Genomic DNA, 23,055 nt, shown 5'->3' with positions numbered 1-23,055 from the left:
TCTTTTACCCCTTCCTTTGTGATAGGAGAAAAATGATGAATCAGAGGATGGAATTTAATGATAAGTTTCCATGCAGAAAATTGACAGCTGCTATATCCCTGCTTCTGATGGAATTTGCAGTACACCAAAATGCTCCAGAAAATCTATATCTTAGATGTCACTGTCCTCACAAATGCCATATAGCTACAAAACACCATATAATTTTTTCATGGAATTTTGAAAATGATCGATACTTCAATAATTGTTTCTTTGATTTATACATATGTTTGTAGAACTAGAACTTGCCTGCTTCTGTGCTTACCATGCTCATTTTCATCAACCACAACCAATTTGATCAATCTGTATCAAAGTATCCCACATGAGAAGTGCATAGCTTCCAAGTGTTCTTAGGTCCAGAATCTCTCTTACAGTTAGTAATACGAACAGTATACTTACGAGCAATTCAATAATCTATTCTGACATGGTGAGGATCTGAAGCTTCCGAGCATGGTAGTTAAATTCCTCCATATGAAGGTTTAGTGCATAAATATTCTGCTTCCAATGTTATTTGACTGCAAAAGCATTCCAATGTTAGACAACTCTGGTAAGGAGACTGCGGTATCAGCTACTACAGTAGGTTATTTTTGTGAAGCATTTGTACCTGGCTGGAAGTTGGTGCATGCAATTGCATGGTCACTGCAATCATGGCAAGAGGAGGGAGGTGGATGTTGAAGCAAAACTTGAAGGTGACAAACCAACTGGGAGATCTAACTATGACTGGAAGAGTCCTGAAGATTATACTGGAATGGACCTTTGGAAAGCTATGACACTTGAAATATGGACAGTCCATTTAACACTAATAAAATCTGCATTGATATCTGATAAAAGTCTGGTTGTTATCCCTGTCCACTTAGGAGGGGTCCAGGTTCGAATCTTGGGAGGCAACATCCCCTTTGTGTGTGTGTGTGTGTGTGTGTGTGAGAGAGAGAGAGAGAGAGAGAGAGAGAGAGAGAGAGAGAGAGTAGTTTCTCTAAGTTACATTGATAACAATTTTGGCTTGGAACATAACATTAGAAAATCATCTAGGGTGAAACCCTCCTGCTCAAGTTCTCAGACCAACTGTTTGACATCAAGCATCAAAACAATATATAACTGCTATTGTCAAGTAGAACTCGTGGCCTTGCTGGTTTCTTATTGCTTACATTGACATATTTCCTTTCGGCACCAAAACCATAATCCTTTTCATAGATATGATGACTCCTCTGCCAAATATGACTCCCCAAAGCATAAATTATACAAGCGATATCAAGATCTTACTCTGCTTAAACTTTCGAGCATGCCCTGCACTGCAGTATGGCATCTGGTGGTAAGAGCAACTCAGAGAAAGTTACATGAGTAACTAATTCATAGATATAACTGACAAAAAAAGTCCAATCTAGCGGTGTCAGGTGAATGAACATCCATTGATATCTAACATTGCTTACTTGGAGCCCCACCTAACCTTCACTAGGTCTTGCAAGATTTCAAGTATTTGAGGTTGAAGTAAATAAATAGGGGGAAAAGCCAATAATGGAACAGCATATTTGATGTCTAGTTCCACAGATTGTAGAATGGTAGTAATAATAACTGACAGGCCTTAATTAACCAAGAAGACAAGTAGAATGGTAGCAACTAATTGTATCAAAGTGGATGCTGCAGGTACAAACCAGTAAATTCCATGCCTGTCTTACTGAACCAACTTGAGCATCACAAAGGTTAGTTAAAGAAAGTCAAAATAACTGTCCATGGTGCATGGGTTAAAGCATTCAAAGCAATAATGGTCCATAACAAATTGCTATGATTAAGTAACATGTGATGAAATAGGAGACTGACACCAAGCAAATGGCATCAGAGCATATTGAAATATAATACTGAAATCTTCCAGGCAACTAAACTCCAATTATCTTAACCCTGTCTAAAATGACATGTTTCAGCATGTTTACTAACTGATTAAAATTCTTTAAAAAAAAGAGTAAATCAATAAAGAATCTGAAGGGTTTCAATATTTTAAAGTCAGCATAACAGGACAAAAGCGGAGCTGTCTTAGAATTCAAATTACTAATCATGAAAATTCAAATCAACTCAATTGAGAAACCAAGTGTTTGTTTCTAAATCAGTGATTGTCTGACTCCAAGAGAAATAACAAAAAAACGCAGCCCTACTTAGATTGAGCAGTACAGCAGAATGCGAGATGTTTTCATTGACATTGATAGTAGTTGTAAACTACAAAGGTAAATTATATATAAATTGCACAAAATTCTCTTATTTTGAACAAGCATGATTAGCAGGAGAAATTCACTGATAGGTAATGCCCATCATCGCTTCAAATTTTTCTGTACCACTAAAACACCTGCAATTGAAGATACAAGAATCCAAAAAACACCTTCTCTGGAGAAGGCAAATTCCTTCCATGTTAAAGGCCTACTAACCTGGTTCAGGACCTCTTGAAACTGTAGTTTTGTTTCTTCAAGTGTACCTGAGTTATCGATGACTATATGTGCCTTTGTCTTCTTCCAATCCAGTGCAGTCTGAGCATTAATCTTGCTTTTGGCTTGTTCTTCGGATATGCCATCTCTTGCCATTAGACGAGTTACCTGAGTTTCAGGATCAACCCATACAACAATAATAGGAGCTGTCCATCGGTCCATTTTAGCCTCAAACAACAATGGGATGTCAAGAATGATAAGCTTAGACCCCTTGATCCATAGCTTCACCACTTCCCAAAAAATGCCAAAAGAAATATATGGAGCTAAGAGACTGCAATAAGATGGAAAAAACTACATCAGCTTGAAAGCCTACGGACTTTTTCTTTGTTCCCCTGGATTGCCAAAAGAACCTGGATTCCTTTCATAGTGTAAGCATTATAAAGCAAAGAAAGTAAAACAAGAGGGCCAGCCAAAATTACAAAACTGGGAATAAGCAAAATTATTCAGCCATGATCTAGTCAATTTGATCCCTCATGATTGAATTGGCAACACAAACTTCATACAAGCAACCTATGTTATTAGTTCGAGTTATAAGTAACAATTTCTACAAAGAACATAAACTCTAACATGAAATTACGGTGTCCGTACATATTTCTGAGGGTGACTGTGAAGTCTATATTGGTACAAGCCATTGGTATCAGTTAAAAAAACTGCGAAACAGAGATTTAACCAACAGCTTATTCCCAGTTATTAGAGATCTGCATTAAGAATCCTTCTTGTCACTCCTCTTGCTAAAGACTAGAACCAACTTCAAGTAATACTATAGCAGGATTTGTACATATCACTGAGATAAAGTTGAGAGCTTTCAGTTATAAGAATTACTAGAAGTACATACCGATTTAGAAGTTGACGTTTTGTTGAATCAGAAAAAATGATTTGACCCAGGCATGCTCTATCAATTTCTCCATTTGCTAGTAAAATATTATCCCCGAATGCTGCTACGACCTTTTTCCAACCACCAGTCCCCTTTCTTACTACATCCTAAAATAAATTAGCTCCACAATAGCAATGCCCCAAACACAGAGTACGAAAAATTGCCAAAAAGAAAAAAAATGCTACACAATGAGAAGGAGCACATATGTTTATAAAGCTAAGAACATGATTATGAGACAGAACCTTAGCTCAAATGTCTTGAACATACTGAAGGGTCTTATACTATTAAATGCATAACAAAGTACACCACTGAAAAGCCTATGGCATGATATAATATGTGAGCATGAAAGAATTTATCTACATAGTAGTGCATGCGACGGAGGATAGAATTTCATAGGCAAGTATTCAAATTTGATGAAACATCGATTTGACCATGAACATGTTCAGAAGATTAAAATCACTTGAATATTCATAAAAGACCACTATTTTTGAGAGGTTACAAGACAGTATTGGAACTACAAAGAGTAAAGAGGCTGTGGTATGGCATCAAGTCAAATTGATGCAGTAGATTGATGTGCCCAACATAGAGCTATAAGAAAACAATGATGAGATGCACGAGTTAATATTGGTCAAAGGATAAATAAGCAGTTCTGAAAGGTTGGGGAAGAGCTGAGAAGAAAAACTAAACAGAATAGATGCACAGCAAAGTTCTTAAGAATATGTCATAGGATTTGATGTTTAATTTTAGCACAACTGCAGAGCCCTAAGGTTTGCTGAGAAGTTAAACTAAACATAATAGATATGCAGCAAAGGGCTTACAAACAATATCCTAGGATCTGATGTTTAGTTTTGATGCAACTACAGACCTCTAAGAATTGAAACTAAAGAAAACCTAAAGTGGAACCAAGATCAGTTGCCAAATGGAGCATAACTGTATGTTTTCTCAACAAATCATCACAGAGAGTTAAGGGCATCACCAACTCCTATAGCTTGGAACCATATCAAAATAGAAGAAGACCATAGCTCTTCTAGCAAAGTTCAATTTTTACACAAAAATTCCTTGCTACCGTTACATGCTTGGAAAAGAATCAAGCAACCTGAAACACAACCTTGAATAAATTGAGACACTTGTAACCTACACTACACTCAAATTGGACTCTTTCGGATCCTTCCTTCTCAGATGAGGCCCTTAACCTAAAAAGCAGGACTCTCACATGACCAGTGACTCCTTAAAAAGTCACTCGACTTAAAAAGAAAATTACCTGAGTCCAGAAATATTAATCAGTAACCCAAAATAAACTAAAGATTAACTAAATGTTCTAAAGTCACTCCTTGAACTCCTAAAAATCCATGTGCCCATAAGTAATGAACAATTCCATTAGCTTGATGTCCAAAAGGTGTTGTTCCCATATTGAAACTATCAACGCATCAAGCTAATGTCATATATGTAACTTATTAGGACGCATTTATGCAAGAAGTGGTATTTTCTTTAGTTATTAAGCACTCCATTTCCTATGTCATCAATACAATCGAATCCCATTCAACACTTAGAATTGTTGCTGAATTCATAGCTGAGAAAACCTCAGAAAATTGGAGGACCTGCTAGCTCTCCGCAAGTTCAAGAAATTCAAGATACTTTCCAACTTCTAGCCAGCCGCCAAAAAAAATTATAACCAAAAATTCTAAAAAAAAAAAAAATCTTATCAAGTAAATTGTGTTGGATTTATTAATGATTAAATGTTTTATTTTGTCACCATCCTCTGGTGGTGCGGTTGGTTTGTGTGTGGGGTTGTTCTCACAAGGACGTGAGATCGAGTCCTTCTTCCCGCGGTTTTTGCGTCACGCTTCTTCCCGCATTTTTCCTCAATCGCACGAACGTAAAAGCAAGTGCTTGCTTTTACGTTCGTGCAAACACGAGGCCCTGGAGTCTCGCCTGAGGGGCGCGCAAGGCCCAGGAGTCGCGCTTGTGGGGCGCGTTCTTGAGGGACGCGAACTCGCGTCCATGCGAAGGATCGCACCCGCGAGGGGCACGACCGTGGTTTCGCGCCTCACACGAAGAGTCGCGCCCCACAGGCACCCCTCGTGATACGTCTCGTAGAGGTCTATAAATAGACGGCCTCTATAGATTAGAAATATATCAGATAAGAAGCAGAGGATTCCTAATCTCTCTTCTTTCTCTACTCTCTCTACCAGTTAAAATATTTCTTCCAATTTTTTTTTTTTAAAAACGGGCTTGCTGCATATTGATTCTGGGTTCGAAGCCTTCTTTGATCCGTGCAAATCATCGAGGCAGAAGGAACGAGAGGCTGTTGTATCTCAGGAGTAGAACGTCATCCAAGCCTAGTGCACTGTAAGACGGCGAAATCTACTTCAAGGAAAGTGACCACCATACCACGCCTCAGCATCTCGGGTTCCATTTTTCTACTTTTACTTTTTTTTTTTAGCCTATTACTGCCTATTATTTATTGAAGTAGAATAGTTTAGTTTTATTTCTGCTTCAAATTTATTTACATCAATCTTGAAGTGGATTTTCCTACGTATAATAGGCTAGTAATTAGAGTTACCCCAATGGCCAATGCAAGTGACTCGGTTCCTCCTGAAAAGTTTAATGGAACTAATTTTAAGCGTTGGAGAGAGAAAATGAAAATCTTCTTAACCACGCTTGGATTATTTTCCATAATTTTTGACTCTCCTCCAAATGAGGATGAGAATGAACCGGCTAGGACTTGTAATTTAGAGGAATTTCAGAAGAAAGACTACCTGTGTAGGGGTAGAATTTTGTCCTATCTTTCTGATCCCCTCTTTGATGTCTATTGCACTCTGAAAACCTCTAAGGAGATTTGGGATGATCTTAATAAAAAATATGGTATCCAAGATGCCGGAATGGACAAGTATACTGCTAGTCAATTCCTGTCTTATAAGATGGTAGACACCAAGCCTATAGTTGACCAAGCCCATGAGCCAACAGTGATTTATCATGAATTAGGCTTAAGGGGAATGGGTATAACTGAGAGCCTTCAAGTTGCTTGTACCATTGACAAGCTTCTACCTTCTTGGAAAGATTTTGGGTTGTCCCTAAAATATAAGACTGAGGAAATGAGCATGAAAACCTGTTGCCCAGATAGACAACCCAAGAGGGGGGGGGTGAATTGGGTTTTAAAACAATTTGGATAATTTAAAACGTTATGGATGATTAATTAAAAACTATGCCAAGTTATTTAATTAATTACTATGTGCTGTGAGCAATATGAAATGAGAAGAGGAAGAGACAATCAATCACAAACACAGGTTTTATAGTGGTTCGGAGCTATCCCTTGCTCCTACGTCCACTCTCCAAGTTTCTCTTGGGAATACACTATAACCCCCTTGGATTACAGCCGGTTGTTTTGCAAGCTCACAACCAAACTTGTTGTTTTACGAGCTAACAACGAACTCGGTCGGTTTTCCCAGGCTCACCGACTAGAACCAACCCCGATTGTTTTCCCGGGCTCACAATCAAACCCTTTCACACGTTGGTTTTAAAACTGGCTCACCAACTAACCTTTATCCCCTTGATTCAATCCCCCGATTGAACCAAGTAAATACACGTAGTAGAAAGAAAACAGAAAATAAGCTTCTCAAAAGCAGGTATGAAACAATATATTCAAGGATGAGTTTAGAAGCCCTCAAACGCTTTTAAGCTTAAGTAGAGGAATGGCTTCTTGACTCTGGTCTCCTCTTGGATGAGTGATCGACTTGAATGTAGGAGGAGGAAGCTTTGAATGCTGGGGAGAAGTTGGTGGCGCAGTAAATGCTGATCTCCCCTTTTTCTCGTTGAAGAGCACTTGCAAAGCTTGAAGACTTGAATGCTTGGAGTGGAATGTATGTTCTCTATTTTGCTACAGTCTTCTGTGGCTATTTAAGCCAACCCCCACGGAAACTAGCCGTTACTCCACTTTTTCTGGCCGTTCTGCACACTCTGCGCAGCCTGACAATGTGACCGTTGGTGGGTTGGAGTCGACTCGCGCGATCAGGAGTCGACTCGGCTGTAGCGGGAGTCGACTCAAGCTTTTCAGGAGTCGACTCGGCAACTGTTCCAAGTTTGAATTAAAGTTGCCGTCACGACTGGGAGTCGACTCGTCTTGGCCCGGAGTCGACTCGCCAACTTCTGGCGCTGACCTGGCAATTTTGGAGTCGGCTTTTCCTCTGTAGACCGTGGATACAAATTTGAATTTTGCCCTCTCGAGTCGACTCGACTGTCCTGGGAGTCGACTCGAATCTCAGAGCCCGAACTCCCGATTCTCTGTCTTTTGGCTCATCCAGTCTTGGAGTCGACTCGAACTTCCTTGGAGTCGACTCGGCTCTCAGTTTCCGAAAGTTGGTCTTCTGCCTTTTGACGTGAAGCTTGTCTTGGTGTCGACTCGAGCTGTCTGGGAGTCGACTCGAATCTCAGTGGCAGTAACATGGTTTTCTCTGTTGATGGTCGCACAATCTTGGAGTCGACTCGCGTAATGCGGGAGTCGACTCGAATCTCAGAGTCCATAAAACACTCTCTGACTTTTTCTTTGTGCACCGGTGGGAGTCGACTCGCGTTCCACTGGAGTCGACTCGAATCTCAGAGTCCATAAAATACTCTCTGACTCTTTCTTTGTGTACCGCTGGGAGTCGACTCGCGTTCCACTGGAGTCGACTCGAATCTCAGAGTCCATAAAACACTCTCTGACTTTTTCTTTGTGCACCGCTGGGAGTCGACTCGCGTTCCACTGGAGTCGACTCGAATCTCAGATCTGAAAGACTGCTCTTCTATCCTTCTGTCTGTTTTCAGTCGGAGTCGACTCATACTGATTAGGAGTCGACTCGAGCTCGTGCCAGTGACCTTGATACGCTTGGAGTCGACTCGTGAAACTCGGGAGTCGACTCGAGTCTCAGACATTGGTTCAGCAGACTTCTTAACTTATCCAAAATACTGTAAACCATGTCTAGAAACACTTGAGCAGGATTTTCACTGAAACACTCAATTGAATTCATTAGTAATCACACGATATACTCAAATGCTTTGAGCTCATCAAAATCAAACGGGGTTTTAATCAATCACTCCACAATCTCCCCCTTTTTGATGATGACAAAACTTTGAGTATACGTAAAATGAATTGCTCAATAAATAATGAAATAAAATTCACAAGTGAATTCAAATGTCTGAAAATTTAATTTATCCAAGTTTGAAAGGTGTGAAACATTTAAATTTCGGAGTTAAAGCTCCCCCTTTCATTTGGAATTATATAAGCCTCCATATTATGCAATCAATTGTTTGGCTTATATGTTATCAATGATTTATCTTGATTAAAATTCAGATTCTCCCCCTCAACATATGCATTCAACTAGTTTTAGTTTTCTGAATTTCCTTTTAATGCTTTGAAATTTTTGAACTGAATTTTTTGTTTTTAGAGGGAAAATCTGTCAATTTGTTCTTGAGTACGATTAAGCTAATCTCCGAATATCCCTTGAATAGATTCTGGAGATTACTCCATTAGGAGCCCCAAAAGAGAGATAATGAGCCTCGAGGTACCGAATCCACTTAGAACAAATTTGTGTGTGTTTTTAAGAGTTCTTTTACATATTTTAACCATATTTCTCCCCTTATTACATATTTTATACATATTTCTCCCCCTTTTTGTCATCATATCAAAAAGGAGGTAATCACACACACAATCAATGGCACAAATGGCACAATCAAACATCAAATGGCACAGTCAATTGGCACAGAAATAAAGATAAGATGTCTACTCATTGTATTGATATGAAGGTGAATACATTTGAGCATACTATAAGTAAGGCAAAAACAATACAAAAGAAGATAAAACACAACTCAAAATCATCTATGTCCTCCTCGAGGATGTAGCTCCCCCTCTCGAGGATGTAGCTCCTCCTCTCGAGGATGTAGCTCCTCCTCTCGAGGATGCGTCTCCTCCTCTGGAGGATGTGGCTCCTCCTCCCAATCTGCTCCGCTCCATGAGGAGGGCGACTGCCTCTGTGACATGGCTAAGCTGTGTGATGATAGACGAGGTGGCTCTGCTGTGCATAGTGGAGAGCTCAGTCACCGACGTCTGAAGCCCAGTCACTGAGGTCTGAAGTGCGTCCAGCTTGCCGACAATCACATTCGACAAGCGCTCGGCCCCCTCGGTAGTGGTGTGCATGTCACGGCCTATCTCCTCTCGAAACTGTCGAGTGGTGCTCTTGATCTCCCTCATGTTGCGGAACTGGGCCTGCATCAAATCCCTGATATTATATATCTCTTCCCGCACTTTAGCCGTCATGTCTGTCACGGCTGTCAAGGATGGCACCAATGCGGAGGATGGAGTGGGTGCAGGAGTGGGTGCAGGAGTGGCAGCTGTCACGGAACCTCGGAGCTCCCGGAGCAGCTCGTCCCTCAAATCTCGGACGATCTCCTGCCGCAGCTCTCGGAGCTGATCTGGATCAATACGGACCTCCATAGATGGTGGAGCTGAGGAGGAAGGTCCGGCAGAGGTGGTAGGAGCAGGAGGAGTGGATGGAAGGTCTGGATGATGTGGAGAGTCTGGGTAATCAGAGTCTGGCTCAGGACTGGGTGATGGTCTGGTGGTCTGAGCAGTGAGAGTGGACTTCCTAACCCAGATCCCGTCTTTCTTCCGAAATTCCATCCTGTGCATGGTCCCCGTACCCAAGCGATCAGTCCATCGCAAGGCACGAGAGGGTTCCCTCTCAGGAATGGAAATTTCGTACTGCCTAAACAGGAGAGTGAATATCATCCCGTATGGGAGGGAGAGCCTAGGTCTATCTAAAGGCTCACACATATACCTATAAATCAGCTTGGGGAAGTTGACCGGGGTGTCCTGAAGAATGTAAGACATAATAGCTAGGTCCCTCTCATTCACAAAATCAAATCTTCCTGTCTTAGGGAAGATGGACCTGGATAGAATGCTCAAGAGGATTCTCACTTCAATAGGAAGTGAGCTAGCAGATACCTCATCTAGGGGGGACTGAGGTGGCTGCCCTAAGACGATCGTAAGGGCCTCAAATCTATCCTCAGGATGTGCAGGAGCTACCCCTACCAGTGGGAGGTGGAGGATATGGGCAACGAGATCCTCCGTGACACGTAATGGGACACCTAATACCGTGCCCTCAATACCTCCATCTCCCCGATGGACGGTACTATAGAACTCTTGAACTAGGCCAGGATAGGTGGGAAGGTCCAAGGTGAGGAAGTACTCTAGACCCTGGGCTCTAAGCCTATCGCCTATGGTGAACCCTTCCCGGGAGAGGAAGTCAAAATCGACATACCTCCCGGTGGAGACGGCCTTCCCGGCCAATGGCCTAACATGAACCTCCCTAGGCGGGGAACGATCCGGAGGTGGTTGCCTCGCGGGATCATGCCGCGCCTTGGAGCGCCGCTCGGGAACGGCCGCGGGACGGGACCTCTTCCTAACGACGGCCTTACGAGGCATCTTGACCTAAACGGGAATAAAAATACCTTGAGGACGATGAAGGACGGACAGAGGAAGCTCGGGACGGACCGGAAATGACCTAGGAACGGATGGAAACTCAATGTCCGGCGAAGAATCGACGGGAAAAAGGCTTGGAGACGATCGGGGATGACCTAGGAGTCGGCTCTAGGGCTTTGTGAACAGTGGCGGCTTGAGGAAAAGTGTTTGCGAAACGACAAACCTAGGGTTAAAAAGTCGGATCCCGACTGCGAGTCGACTCCCCTGAGTCGCGAGTCGACTCGACCTCGAGTCGACTCCAGAATATGCGCGAGTCGACTCCCCTTTTGCTGCCAGCTTTGCGAGTCGACTCCCGCAAATGCGCGAGTCGACTCCCCCTTAGGAGCCGGCTCTGAAACTTACTCGAGTCGTCTCTAACCTTGGCACGCACTTAAAACTCTTGCTATAATCGCGCCAAATGAGGGAAAATCACCTAATTAAGGACTGATATGATGATCATTGAATAGAAACTCTCTTTTAACCTCATTCTCATCATCAAAATCAATTAATCTAGTGGTAACTCCCACTAGGATGGATCAATCACTCCTAATCCCCTTCTAAGCACACTAAATCTCTCTTCACTTAGGGGTTTTGTGAAAATATCTGCTAATTGATTATCAGTACACACAAAGTGGAGTGACACATCACCATTCAATACATGATCTCTTATGAAGTGATGTCTTATCTCAATGTGTTTAGTTCTTGAGTGTTGAATTGGATTTTTAGTTAGATTTATGGCACTTGTGTTATCACAATTAATGGGGATTTCATCTTGTTTAATGCCATAATCTTCTAATTGTTGTTTAATCCATAAGATTTGAGCACAACAACTCCCGGCTGCAACATATTCAGCTTCTGCAGTGGATAATGCAACCGAGTTTTGTTTCTTGCTAAACCATGAGATTAGGTTTTCTCCTAGAAATTGACAAGACCCGCTGGTACTTTTTCTATCAAGTTTACATCCAGCGAAGTCTGAATCTGTGTACCCTATTAAGTTTAGGCTAGATTCTTTAGAGTACCACAGTCCTATGTTCTTAGTTCCTATTAAGTATTTAAAGATTCTTTTAACTGCAGCTAGGTGTGATTCTTTAGGATTAGCCTGATATCTAGCACACATGCACACACTAAACATAATATCAGGTCTACTTGCAGTAAGATACAGTAAAGAACCTATCATACCTCTATAAAGTTTTTGATCGACGGATTTACCTGATTCATCTTGGTCTAACTTACATGATGAGCTCATGGGGGTGCTGATTGATTTGTTTCCCTCCATATCAAACTTCTTGAGCATCTCCTTGATATATTTTACTTGATTGATGAAGATGCCTTCTTCAGATTGTTTGATTTGAAGCCCGAGGAAGTAGTTCAGTTCTCCCATCATGCTCATTTCAAACTCACTCTGCATCAAATCAGCAAATTCTTCGCAGAGGCGATTGTTAGTGGCACCGAAAATGATATCATCAACATAAATCTGTACTAACAACATATCCTTATTTTGTCTTTTCAGAAATAATGTTGTGTCTACATTTCCCCTAGAGAATTCATGTTCTAATAGGAATTTACTAAGTCTCTCATACCATGCTCTAGGTGCTTGTTTTAACCCATAAAGTGCTTTGTTTAGTTTATACACATGATTAGGGTATTGATGATTTTCGAAACCAGGAGGTTGTTCTACATACACCTCCTCATTAATATACCCATTTAAAAATGCACTCTTTACATCCATTTGAAATAGTTTGAAATCTTTAGAGCATGCATATGCTAATAATAGTCTAATAGCCTCAAGTCTAGCTACGGGAGCAAAGGTTTCATCAAAGTCTATACCTTCTTCTTGATTATAACCCTTTGCTACTAGTCTAGCCTTATTCCGTATAACAATTCCATTTTCATCTAGCTTATTTTTATATATCCATTTTGTACCAATAATTGGATATTCAGAAGGTCTCTCTACTAGATCCCACACTTTGTTTCTAGTAAATTGGTTTAGTTCTTCTTGCATTGCATTTATCCAATTTACATCATTTTCGGCTTCTTCTATATGTTTGGGCTCAAAGTGTGAAACAAAGGCTAGATGATTATTCATATTCCTAAGGGATGCTCTAGTCCTAACCGGTTGTGATGGATCATCTAGAATTAGTTCCTTAGGATGCCCGTGAGCATACCTCCAAGCTTTAGTTAGCCCATGATCCACTATAGGCTCTTGGTTTGATGATTCTCCTTCAATCAACTTTTGATTATCATCTCGTAATCCCATCTCATCTATCTTTTCTTCAAGTATTTCAATATCATCATCAAAATTAACCTTCTTACTAGATGAGATGTCACTAGAGTCATCAAAAACAACATGTATGGATTCTTCTATAACTAGAGTTCTTTTATTAAAGATTCTATAGGCTTTACTAGTTGTAGAATAACCTAGGAATATTCCTTCATCAGATTTAGGGTCAAATTTCCCTAGATTATCTTTCCCATTATTATGTACAAAACACCTACATCCAAAAACATGAAAATAGTTAACCTTTGGTTTTCTGTTTTTCCACAGTTCATATGGTGTTTTCTTTATGATGGGTCTTAATAGAACTCTATTTAATATATGGCAAGAAGTATTAATGGCTTCTCCCCAAAAATACTTAGGGAGGTTACTTTCACATAACATCGTTCTAGCCATTTCCTCTAGTGTTCTATTTTTCCTTTCAACAACTCCATTTTGCTGTGGTGTCCTAGGTGCTGAGAAATTATGGGTTATCCCCTTTTTGCTACAGAATTCATCAAATAATTGATTTTCGAATTCGGTACCATGGTCACTTCTAATAGCTATAACTGAGGATTCTCTAGCATTTGTTACTTCCTTGTGGAACTTCTTAAACATAGAAAATGCTTGATCCTTATGCGCTAGAAACATGACCCATGTGTACCTAGAGTAATCATCTACTATAACTAGACCATATTTATTTCCAAACAGGTGATTTTCTTAGTTTTTGTTTCCCCAGCTTTAACAAAGAAATTACTAAGAAGTTTTTGCTTATTCCTTGGTTTGTACCCTAAGCCTGCTTTATTAAATACTGCACGTTGACTATTTAGTATCATGTTTAACTTTTCTGAACTATATGTAAATTTTTCAACTAAGGGTTTGTATTTGTTAAGTTCTTTAGTTAATGTTTGATTTTCTGTTTTTAAATCATTTAGTTCTTTTGTTAGATCCTTGTTTAAGACTTGTTTATGGTTTGAAAGTTCCTTAGTTAGTTTTTCATTATCTTTAGTTAAGGTGTTAGTCTTCTTAATTAAAAGTTGATTGCTTGTCTTAAGTTCTAGATTTTCTTTGGTAAGATTATCTTTATCCTTAATTAATGAATCATGCTTATGAATATAAGTTTGATTAGTTACTTTTAGTTCTCTGTTTTTAACATTTATATTCTTATACTCAATCATTAATTCATTGAACGCATCATAAAGTTCATCAAAAGAAAAATCAGGATGCGTATCGGAAGTTACCTCGTCTTCGTTGGCCATGAAGCAGAAATTGGCCTTTTCTTCTTGTTCCTCGTCAGAAGAGGAGGATGATGAGTCGGAGTCGGATAGTGTAGTGACAAGAGCTTTCTTCTTCTTGTACTTACTCCCCTTCTTCAGTAAGGGGCATTCAGCTCTTATGTGACCCGGCTTCTTGCACTCGTAACATCCAATCCCCTCGTTTTCTCTTTCCTTACCTTTGTCCTTCCGGTAGAAATTTGAGGGCCCTCTCCTTTGATGATAGGACTTCTTGTGGTTGATGAATTTCTTGAATTTGCGCACAAGAAGAGCCTCACCACCATCTTCCTCATCTTCTTCTTCTTCACTGCTGCTGCTGCAAGATAAGTCCTTGTTAGAAGAAGTAGATTTTAAAGCTATTACCTTTTTCTTATGGGAAGACTCTTCCTCGTGTTGTTTCATGGTGAGTTCGTGAGTCATCAGGGATCCAAGGAGCTCCTCAAGTGGAAGCTTGTTCAAGTCTTTAGCTTCTTGGATCGCTGTCACTTTAGCTTCCCACAACCTCGGTAGACATCGAAGGATTTTCCTGACAAGCTCACTGTTAGTATAGTTCTTGCCAAGGCTTTTTAGGCCATTGACAATATCAGTAAACCTAGTGAACATGGATGTGATAGTTTCATTTGAATCCATTTTAAATAGTTCATATTTATGAACCAAGATGTTTATTTTGGATTCCTTGACTTGATTCGTGCCCTCATGGGTCACTTCAAGTCTGTCCCAAATTTCTTTTGCTGAATTACAAGTTGAAATCCTATTGAATTCATTACGGTCTAAGGCACAATAGAAGACATTCATTGCTTTAGAGTTTAATTGTGCCTTCCTCATGTCATGTTCATCCCAATCCGTTTCTAGTTTGGGTACCTTGACACCATCTATATATATGGATGGGATGTATGGGCCATTTACAACAATGGTCCACATCTCATAGTCTTGGGCTTGGATGAATATTTTCATCCTAGCCTTCCAGTATGAGTAGTCGGATCCATTGAAGAAAGGGGGTCTTTGGGTGGACTGACCCTCAATGTGAGAAGATCCAAATGGGGTTGTCATTTTGATCTTTTAACTCTTGAGTGGAAGAGTTTTTGGCTCTGATACCACCTGTTGCCCAGATAGACAACCCAAGAGGGGGGGGGGTGAATTGGGTTTTAAAACAATTTGGATAATTTAAAACGTTATGGATGATTAATTAAAAACTATGCCAAGTTATTTAATTAATTACTATGTGCTGTGAGCAATATGAAATGAGAAGAGGAAGAGACAATCAATCACAAACACAGGTTTTATAGTGGTTCGGAGCTATCCCTTGCTCCTACGTCCACTCTCCAAGTTTCTCTTGGGAATACACTATAACCCCCTTGGATTACAGCCGGTTGTTTTGCAAGCTCACAACCAAACTTGTTGTTTTACGAGCTAACAACGAACTCGGTCGGTTTTCCCAGGCTCACCGACTAGAACCAACCCCGATTGTTTTCCCGGGCTCACAATCAAACCCTTTCACACGTTGGTTTTAAAACTGGCTCACCAACTAACCTTTATCCCCTTGATTCAATCCCCCGATTGAACCAAGTAAATACACGTAGTAGAAAGAAAACAGAAAATAAGCTTCTCAAAAGCAGGTATGAAACAATATATTCAAGGATGAGTTTAGAAGCCCTCAAACGCTTTTAAGCTTAAGTAGAGGAATGGCTTCTTGACTCTGGTCTCCTCTTGGATGAGTGATCGACTTGAATGTAGGAGGAGGAAGCTTTGAATGCTGGGGAGAAGTTGGTGGCGCAGTAAATGCTGATCTCCCCTTTTTCTCGTTGAAGAGCACTTGCAAAGCTTGAAGACTTGAATGCTTGGAGTGGAATGTATGTTCTCTATTTTGCTACAGTCTTCTGTGGCTATTTAAGCCAACCCCCACGGAAACTAGCCGTTACTCCACTTTTTCTGGCCGTTCTGCACACTCTGCGCAGCCTGACAATGTGACCGTTGGTGGGTTGGAGTCGACTCGCGCGATCAGGAGTCGACTCGGCTGTAGCGGGAGTCGACTCAAGCTTTTCAGGAGTCGACTCGGCAACTGTTCCAAGTTTGAATTAAAGTTGCCGTCACGACTGGGAGTCGACTCGTCTTGGCCCGGAGTCGACTCGCCAACTTCTGGCGCTGACCTGGCAATTTTGGAGTCGGCTTTTCCTCTGTAGACCGTGGATACAAATTTGAATTTTGCCCTCTCGAGTCGACTCGACTGTCCTGGGAGTCGACTCGAATCTCAGAGCCCGAACTCCCGATTCTCTGTCTTTTGGCTCATCCAGTCTTGGAGTCGACTCGAACTTCCTTGGAGTCGACTCGGCTCTCAGTTTCCGAAAGTTGGTCTTCTGCCTTTTGACGTGAAGCTTGTCTTGGTGTCGACTCGAGCTGTCTGGGAGTCGACTCGAATCTCAGTGGCAGTAACATGGTTTTCTCTGTTGATGGTCGCACAATCTTGGAGTCGACTCGCGTAATGCGGGAGTCGACTCGAATCTCAGAGTCCATAAAACACTCTCTGACTTTTTCTTTGTGCACCGGTGGGAGTCGACTCGCGTTCCACTGGAGTCGACTCGAATCTCAGAGTCCATAAAATACTCTCTGACTCTTTCTTTGTGTACCGCTGGGAGTCGACTCGCGTTCCACTGGAGTCGACTCGAATCTCAGAGTCCATAAAACACTCTCTGACTTTTTCTTTGTGCACCGCTGGGAGTCGACTCGCGTTCCACTGGAGTCGACTCGAATCTCAGATCTGAAAGACTGCTCTTCTATCCTTCTGTCTGTTTTCAGTCGGAGTCGACTCATACTGATTAGGAGTCGACTCGAGCTCGTGCCAGTGACCTTGATACGCTTGGAGTCGACTCGTGAAACTCGGGAGTCGACTCGAGTCTCAGACATTGGTTCAGCAGACTTCTTAACTTATCCAAAATACTGTAAACCATGTCTAGAAACACTTGAGCAGGATTTTCACTGAAACACTCAATTGAATTCATTAGTAATCACACGATATACTCAAATGCTTTGAGCTCATCAAAATCAAACGGGGTTTTAATCAATCACTCCACAAAACCCTACTATCTGCCATTAGGATCCAAGAGCAACATCTTGAGAAAGACAATGAGCAAATCATGAACCCTGAGTTTCTAACTAAGGTGAACTTTGTAGAAGGCCAGAATAAAACCTATAGGTTCAAAAACTCCAAATTTGAAAAGGGTGGACCTAAGAACAAAGGAAAATCCATGAAGCCAAAACACCAGATCAATAAGAATGATCGGAGGCTGATTTGCTACAATTGTGGAAAATCCGGTCATATGGCACGAGTATGCCTGATGAAGAAGAAGAAGTATCAGAACTATGAACATGCACCTCCTCAACCTGCCAATCCACAAACCAACATGGTGTTATCCAGTACTGGCCCTACTAGTACTGATGATCGGTATGTAACATTAAGTCCAGAGTTAAATTTGGCAATTCATTCTACCGATTGGTTAGTGGATACAGGTGCGAATGTTCATATGTGTACTGATCGTACCCTTTTTACTGTTTATCAGGTCCGGAGCGGCCTAACAGTGACTATGGGGAATTCTACCTCGGCACGAGTACTTGGAACTGGGAAAGTACTTCTAAGGCTTACATCTGAAAATGTGCTTCCTCTATTTAATGTGTACCATGTGCCTAAAGGAAGGAGGAATCTGATCAGTGGATCTCTTCTGATAAGAAGTGGCTATTCTTTGTTATTGCAATCTAAGAAAGTGATTATAACAAAGAATAGAATATTTGTAGGCAAAGGCTATGAGTGTGATGGCTTATATGTAATTAATAAAATGAATGATGTACCTTTAGATATTCCTTCTTATAGCAATAATAAAGTTATTCTTTCAGTATGTTCTTCATTTCTTTGGCATGCTAGATTAGGACATGTGAATAATAATACTATTAAAAGAATGATTAGTTCTGGTTTATTGCCTAATGTTTCATTAGATGAAAAAGAAAAGTGTCTAATTTGTGTTCAGTCTAAGCAACCTAGAAAACCATTTAAAATGGTGAATAGAAATTCCACCTTATTAGAATTAATTCATTCAGATGTATGTGAACTAAATGGAACTTTGACTAAAGGGAGACGAAGGTATTTCATAACCTTCATAGATGATTATTCTAAGTATTGTCAAGTTTATTTGATGAAAACTAAAGATGAGGTAATTGAGATATTTAAGTCTTATACATCTTTAATAGAAAATCAACTTGACAAGAGAATAAAGATTCTCAGATCAGATAGAGGAGGAGAGTACATCTCTAATGACTTAAATAAATTTTGTAGAGTTAATGGAATTCTCCATGAAGTAACCCCTCCCTATTCACCTCAGTCCAATTGAGTGGCTGAAAGGAAGAATAGGACATTGCAAGATATGGTAAGATCTTTGCTTGCCAACTCAGGTTTACCTGAGGTTTGGTGGGGGGAAGCAGTGCTTACTGCATGTTTCCTGCTTAATAGGGTTCCATTTAAAGGTTCTAATGAATCTCCTTATGAACTTTGGAAAGGAAAAAAACCTAACCTAAACTTTCTAAAAGTTTGGGATTGTTTGGCTAAGGTTAATATTCCCTTAATTAAGAAAAGAAAATTAGGACCTAATACTTTTGATGCTATATTTCTTGGTTATTCTCTTAATAGTGTTACTTATAGATTCTTAGTCATTAGTTCTGATATTAATGACATAGATAAGAATACTATAATTGAATCTAAAGATGCTTCTTTCATTGAAGACATTTTTTCTTTTAAGGATAAAATAGAAAAGCATATAATAGATAGATCTAATAATGCATCTTGTAATTCACCTTCTAATGAAAATGAAAATGAACTTATTAATGTTAATGAACTTGGTAGAAGCAAAAGAATTAGGAAAAAGAAAGATTTTGGATCTGATTTCTATACTTTTATGGTTAAAGATGATCCTAAAACATATAAAGATGCTATGAACTCATTAGATTCTATATTTTGGAAGGAAGCTATTAATAGTGAAATGAATTCACTTATGACTAATGAAACATGGTTTCTAACTGATTTATTACCTGGTAGTAAGGCTTTAGGTTGTAAATGGATCTTTAAGAAGAAATTAAGACCTGATGGTTCAATTGAAAAATATAAAGCAAGATTAGTTGCTAAAGGCTTTACTCAGAAAGAGGGTATTGACTACTTTGATACGTATTCTCCTGTGACCAGGATAACCACTATCCGTACTTTAATTGCACTGGCTTCAATCCATAATTTGATAATCCATCAGATGGATGTCAAGACTGCCTTCCTTAATGGTAATTTAGAGGAAGAGATTTATATGGATCAGCCAGAGGGATATGTGGCTCGGGAACAGGAAAGAAAAGTTTGTAGGTTAGTCAAATCCATTTATGGTTTAAAACAAGCTCCTAAGCAATGGCATAGAAAATTTGATGAAATAATTGTTTCTTATGGCTTTAAAGTAAATGAATCCGATAAATGCTTATATTCTAAGTTAGAAAATGATTCATGTGTTATCTTGTGTTTATATGTTGATGATATCTTAATTTTTGGTACTGATATGAATATTGTAACTGCTATCAAGAATTTTTTATCTAATAATTTTGATATGAAAGATTTAGGTCAGGCAGAGATAATTCTTGGTAACAGGATTACCAGAATACCTAATGGTATAATCTTTGATCAATCACAATATATTGAGAAAATTTTGAAGAAATTTGATAAGTACAACTGTAAACCAGTGAATACACCTTATGAGCATGGTTTGAACTTGAAGTGCAACAAAGGTGATCCAGTGGTCTAAGAAAAATATGCTCAGATTATTGGGACATTGATGTATGTTGCAAATACAAGTAGACCTGACATTTTCTATGCTATAGGAAAGCTCAGTAGATTTAATAGTTGCCCTAGTCTTAGTCACTGGGAAGCACTGGACAGAGTACTTAGATACTTGAGAGGTACCATGTCTTATGGTTTACATTACTCAAGATTTTCCGCTGTACTTGAAGGATACAATGATGCTAGTTGGATCACTGATTCAGTGAACCGAAAAGGAACTAGTGGATACATATTCATGTTAGGTGGTGCAGCTGTTGCTTGGAAATCATCCAAACAAACTGTGATCACTAGATCCACTATGGAGGCTGAGATTGTAGCCTTAGATTCTACAACTCAAGAAGCAGAATGGTTTAAGAATCTTATGTCAGAAATTCCTATTATGGAAAAGCCTATGCCTGCTATCTCTTTGTTATGTGACAATGAAGCTGCAATTAATACTTGTACAAATACTGAATATAACAAGAGAAATAGAAGACACATTAGTGTGAGACATAAGACAATTAGATACCTAATTAAAAATGGTATCGTGACTTTGGAATTTGTTAGATCTGAAGATAACCTAGCAGATCTTTTGACTAAAAAACTAGCTAGAAGCAAAGTTATAGAAACATCAAGGGGGATGGGACTGAAACCCATAAGGAATCATTGACAATGGCAACCCAACCTATTCTGACTGGAGATCCCAAGACGAAAGGTTCAACGGAAAAAAACGAGTTGTTTAATGATTAATTAGCACTATTATTAAATGACTTTATGTCATTTGGTCTCTCCCTATGATGTGAGTGCTAAACACAGCAGAGGTATACGGAAGAGTTTAAAACTCTGAATGAGTCCGAGTCTATGGCAAGGTGCTGTGCTGCGAGCATCCTTGGAGGATTCACCTATGTGAGTGTGACTGTGTGGCCGCAGTCTATGGGGATAAGGGTTTAACCCCTAGAGCGCTCATGAAACTGAGATATTGGTGCATGAGGCTGAAAAGCACCACCTATGATGAACCCAGTATTTGCATTTGTCATAGGTGAAGTATATGAAAATCTGAACCAAAGGATTTGGTTCAAAGCTTTTTAGCTACCACTATTCCTTTCAAACTTTCACTAGGTAAAGGTTCAAAGCCGCAAGCTACCTTTATTGAAGTCGTGACATGAAAAGCCCAGTATGACTATTTTTTATAAAATCTTAAAAACATTTTAATCAGGTGGGGGATTGTTGGATTTATTAATGATTAAATGTTTTATTTTGTCACCATCTTCTGGTGGTGCGGTTGGTTTGTGTGTGGGGTTGTTCTCACAAGGACGTGAGATCGAGTCCTTCTTTCTGCGGTTTTTGCGTCACCTTCTTCCCGCGTTTTTCCTCAATCGCACGAATGTAAAAGCAAGTGCTTTTACGTTCCTTGCACGAACGTAAAAGCAAGTGCTTTTACGTTCGTGCAAGCACGAGGCCCGGGAGTCGCGCCTGAGGGGCGCGCAAGGCCCAGGAGTCGCGCTCGTGGGACGTGTTCTTGAGGGACGCGAACTCGCGTCCATGCGAAGGATCGCACCCACGAGGGGCACGACCGTGGTTTCGCGCCTCACGCCCCACAAGCACCCCTCGTGATACGTCTCGTAGAGGTCTATAAATAGACGACCTTTACAGATTAAAAATATATCAGATCAGAAGCAGAGGATTCCTAATCTCTCTTCTTTCTCTACTCCCTCTACCAGTTAAAATATTTCTTCCAAATTTTTTTTTTTAAACGGGCTTGCTGCATATTGATTCTGGGTTCGAAGCCTTCTTTGATCCGTGCAAATCATCAAGGCAGAAGGAACGAGAGGCTATTATATCTCAGGAGTAGAACGTCATCCAAACCTAGTGCACTGTAAGGCAGCGAAATCTACTTCAAGAAAAGTGACCAACATACCACGCCTCAGCATCTCGGGTTCCATTTTTCTACTTTTACCTTTAATTTATTTATTTTTAGCCTATTACTACCTATTATTTATTGAAGTAGAATAGTTTAGTTTTATTTCTGCTTCAAATTTATTTACAACAAATTATAGTTCACAAATATCTTTACTAAAAACTATATTGATAATATTTTTTAAAGACAATTTAAAAATTGCGACCGTTGGCAATTTGACGAAATAAGTTCGATTGGCAATTTGGTATGAGATTGTGGATGAGGGAGGGAGGGAGAGAGAGAGAGAGAGAGAGAGAGAGTTACACGGGCGACGAGGTCGGCGTCCACGACGGGGACGCCGTGGGATTTGAAGAGATTGGAGACAGTGCTCTTCCCGGATGTGATGCCGCCCGTCAATCCCACGATCCTCATCGCCCTCACGCTCCTCCAGCGGCGGCCGCGCGCGCGGATCGGAAAGAAGAACTCGCCCGATGATCGCTGCTGCTTCCTCGCCCGCGGAGAGGGCCAACTCTGAGTGCTTCGAGGGCTTCCGCATGGCAGCAGTCCTTGACGCGGATCCGAGCAACTTCCCAAGCGAGCGTTCGACGATAACGGCGACATCGGACCTCCCTCGCACGGCCATTTACCGTTTCAGAGAAATAACGGGTGCTATTTGTGGTTTTATCACACATATTTTGGATAACGGTTATTTAAGAAAATATCAAAAAATAAGCCTCTTTTGCAAGGCGAGTTCCAGAGGCCTGATACATTATTCTGATTGAGTGGATTCTATAAGAGGGGTTGGGGGCTTTCGGCCATCCATTTTTAGAGAATGCCCGGCGGTTACTATGGAAGTGTGATGTCTTTCAAGCTGTACATGTATTTCGAAAGATGGACAAAGCTGCTGATTGGATCGTCTCCTTTGCT

General features: G+C 40.4%; 1 protein-coding gene across 5 annotated transcripts; it reads right to left on the bottom strand.

Annotated features, from left to right (window-relative positions):
- Positions 1-214: 214 nt before the first annotated feature.
- On the bottom strand, positions 215-22,836 carry LOC103715106 (dephospho-CoA kinase-like). 5 transcript variants are annotated; one of them, XR_005507073.1, is made up of 5 exons: positions 22,453-22,836; positions 3,340-3,478; positions 2,495-2,775; positions 436-1,325; positions 215-339 (listed from the first exon to the last, which is right to left on the bottom strand). XR_005507073.1 is itself a non-coding variant. In XM_039116284.1 (3 exons), the coding sequence occupies exons 1-3, from the start codon at positions 22,769-22,771 to the stop codon at positions 2,334-2,336; spliced, it is 900 nt and encodes a 299-aa protein (XP_038972212.1). In that variant the 5' UTR covers positions 22,772-22,819; the 3' UTR covers positions 1,002-2,333. The 5 variants fall into 5 exon arrangements, 3 of the variants coding, with proteins under 3 accessions (XP_038972212.1, XP_008800857.2, XP_026663496.2); XR_005507072.1 differs by having other exon boundaries at positions 2,448-2,775; positions 22,453-22,822; XM_039116284.1 differs by lacking the exon at positions 215-339 and having other exon boundaries at positions 1,002-2,775; positions 22,453-22,819.
- Positions 22,837-23,055: the final 219 nt, after the last annotated feature.

Source organism: Phoenix dactylifera, unplaced genomic scaffold (assembly GCF_009389715.1).
Source record: "Phoenix dactylifera cultivar Barhee BC4 unplaced genomic scaffold, palm_55x_up_171113_PBpolish2nd_filt_p 000077F, whole genome shotgun sequence".
NCBI lineage: Eukaryota > Viridiplantae > Streptophyta > Magnoliopsida > Arecales > Arecaceae > Phoenix > Phoenix dactylifera.
The sequence above is the reverse complement of the archived record's forward strand: the minus strand, read 5'-3'. Positions and strand labels throughout refer to the sequence as shown.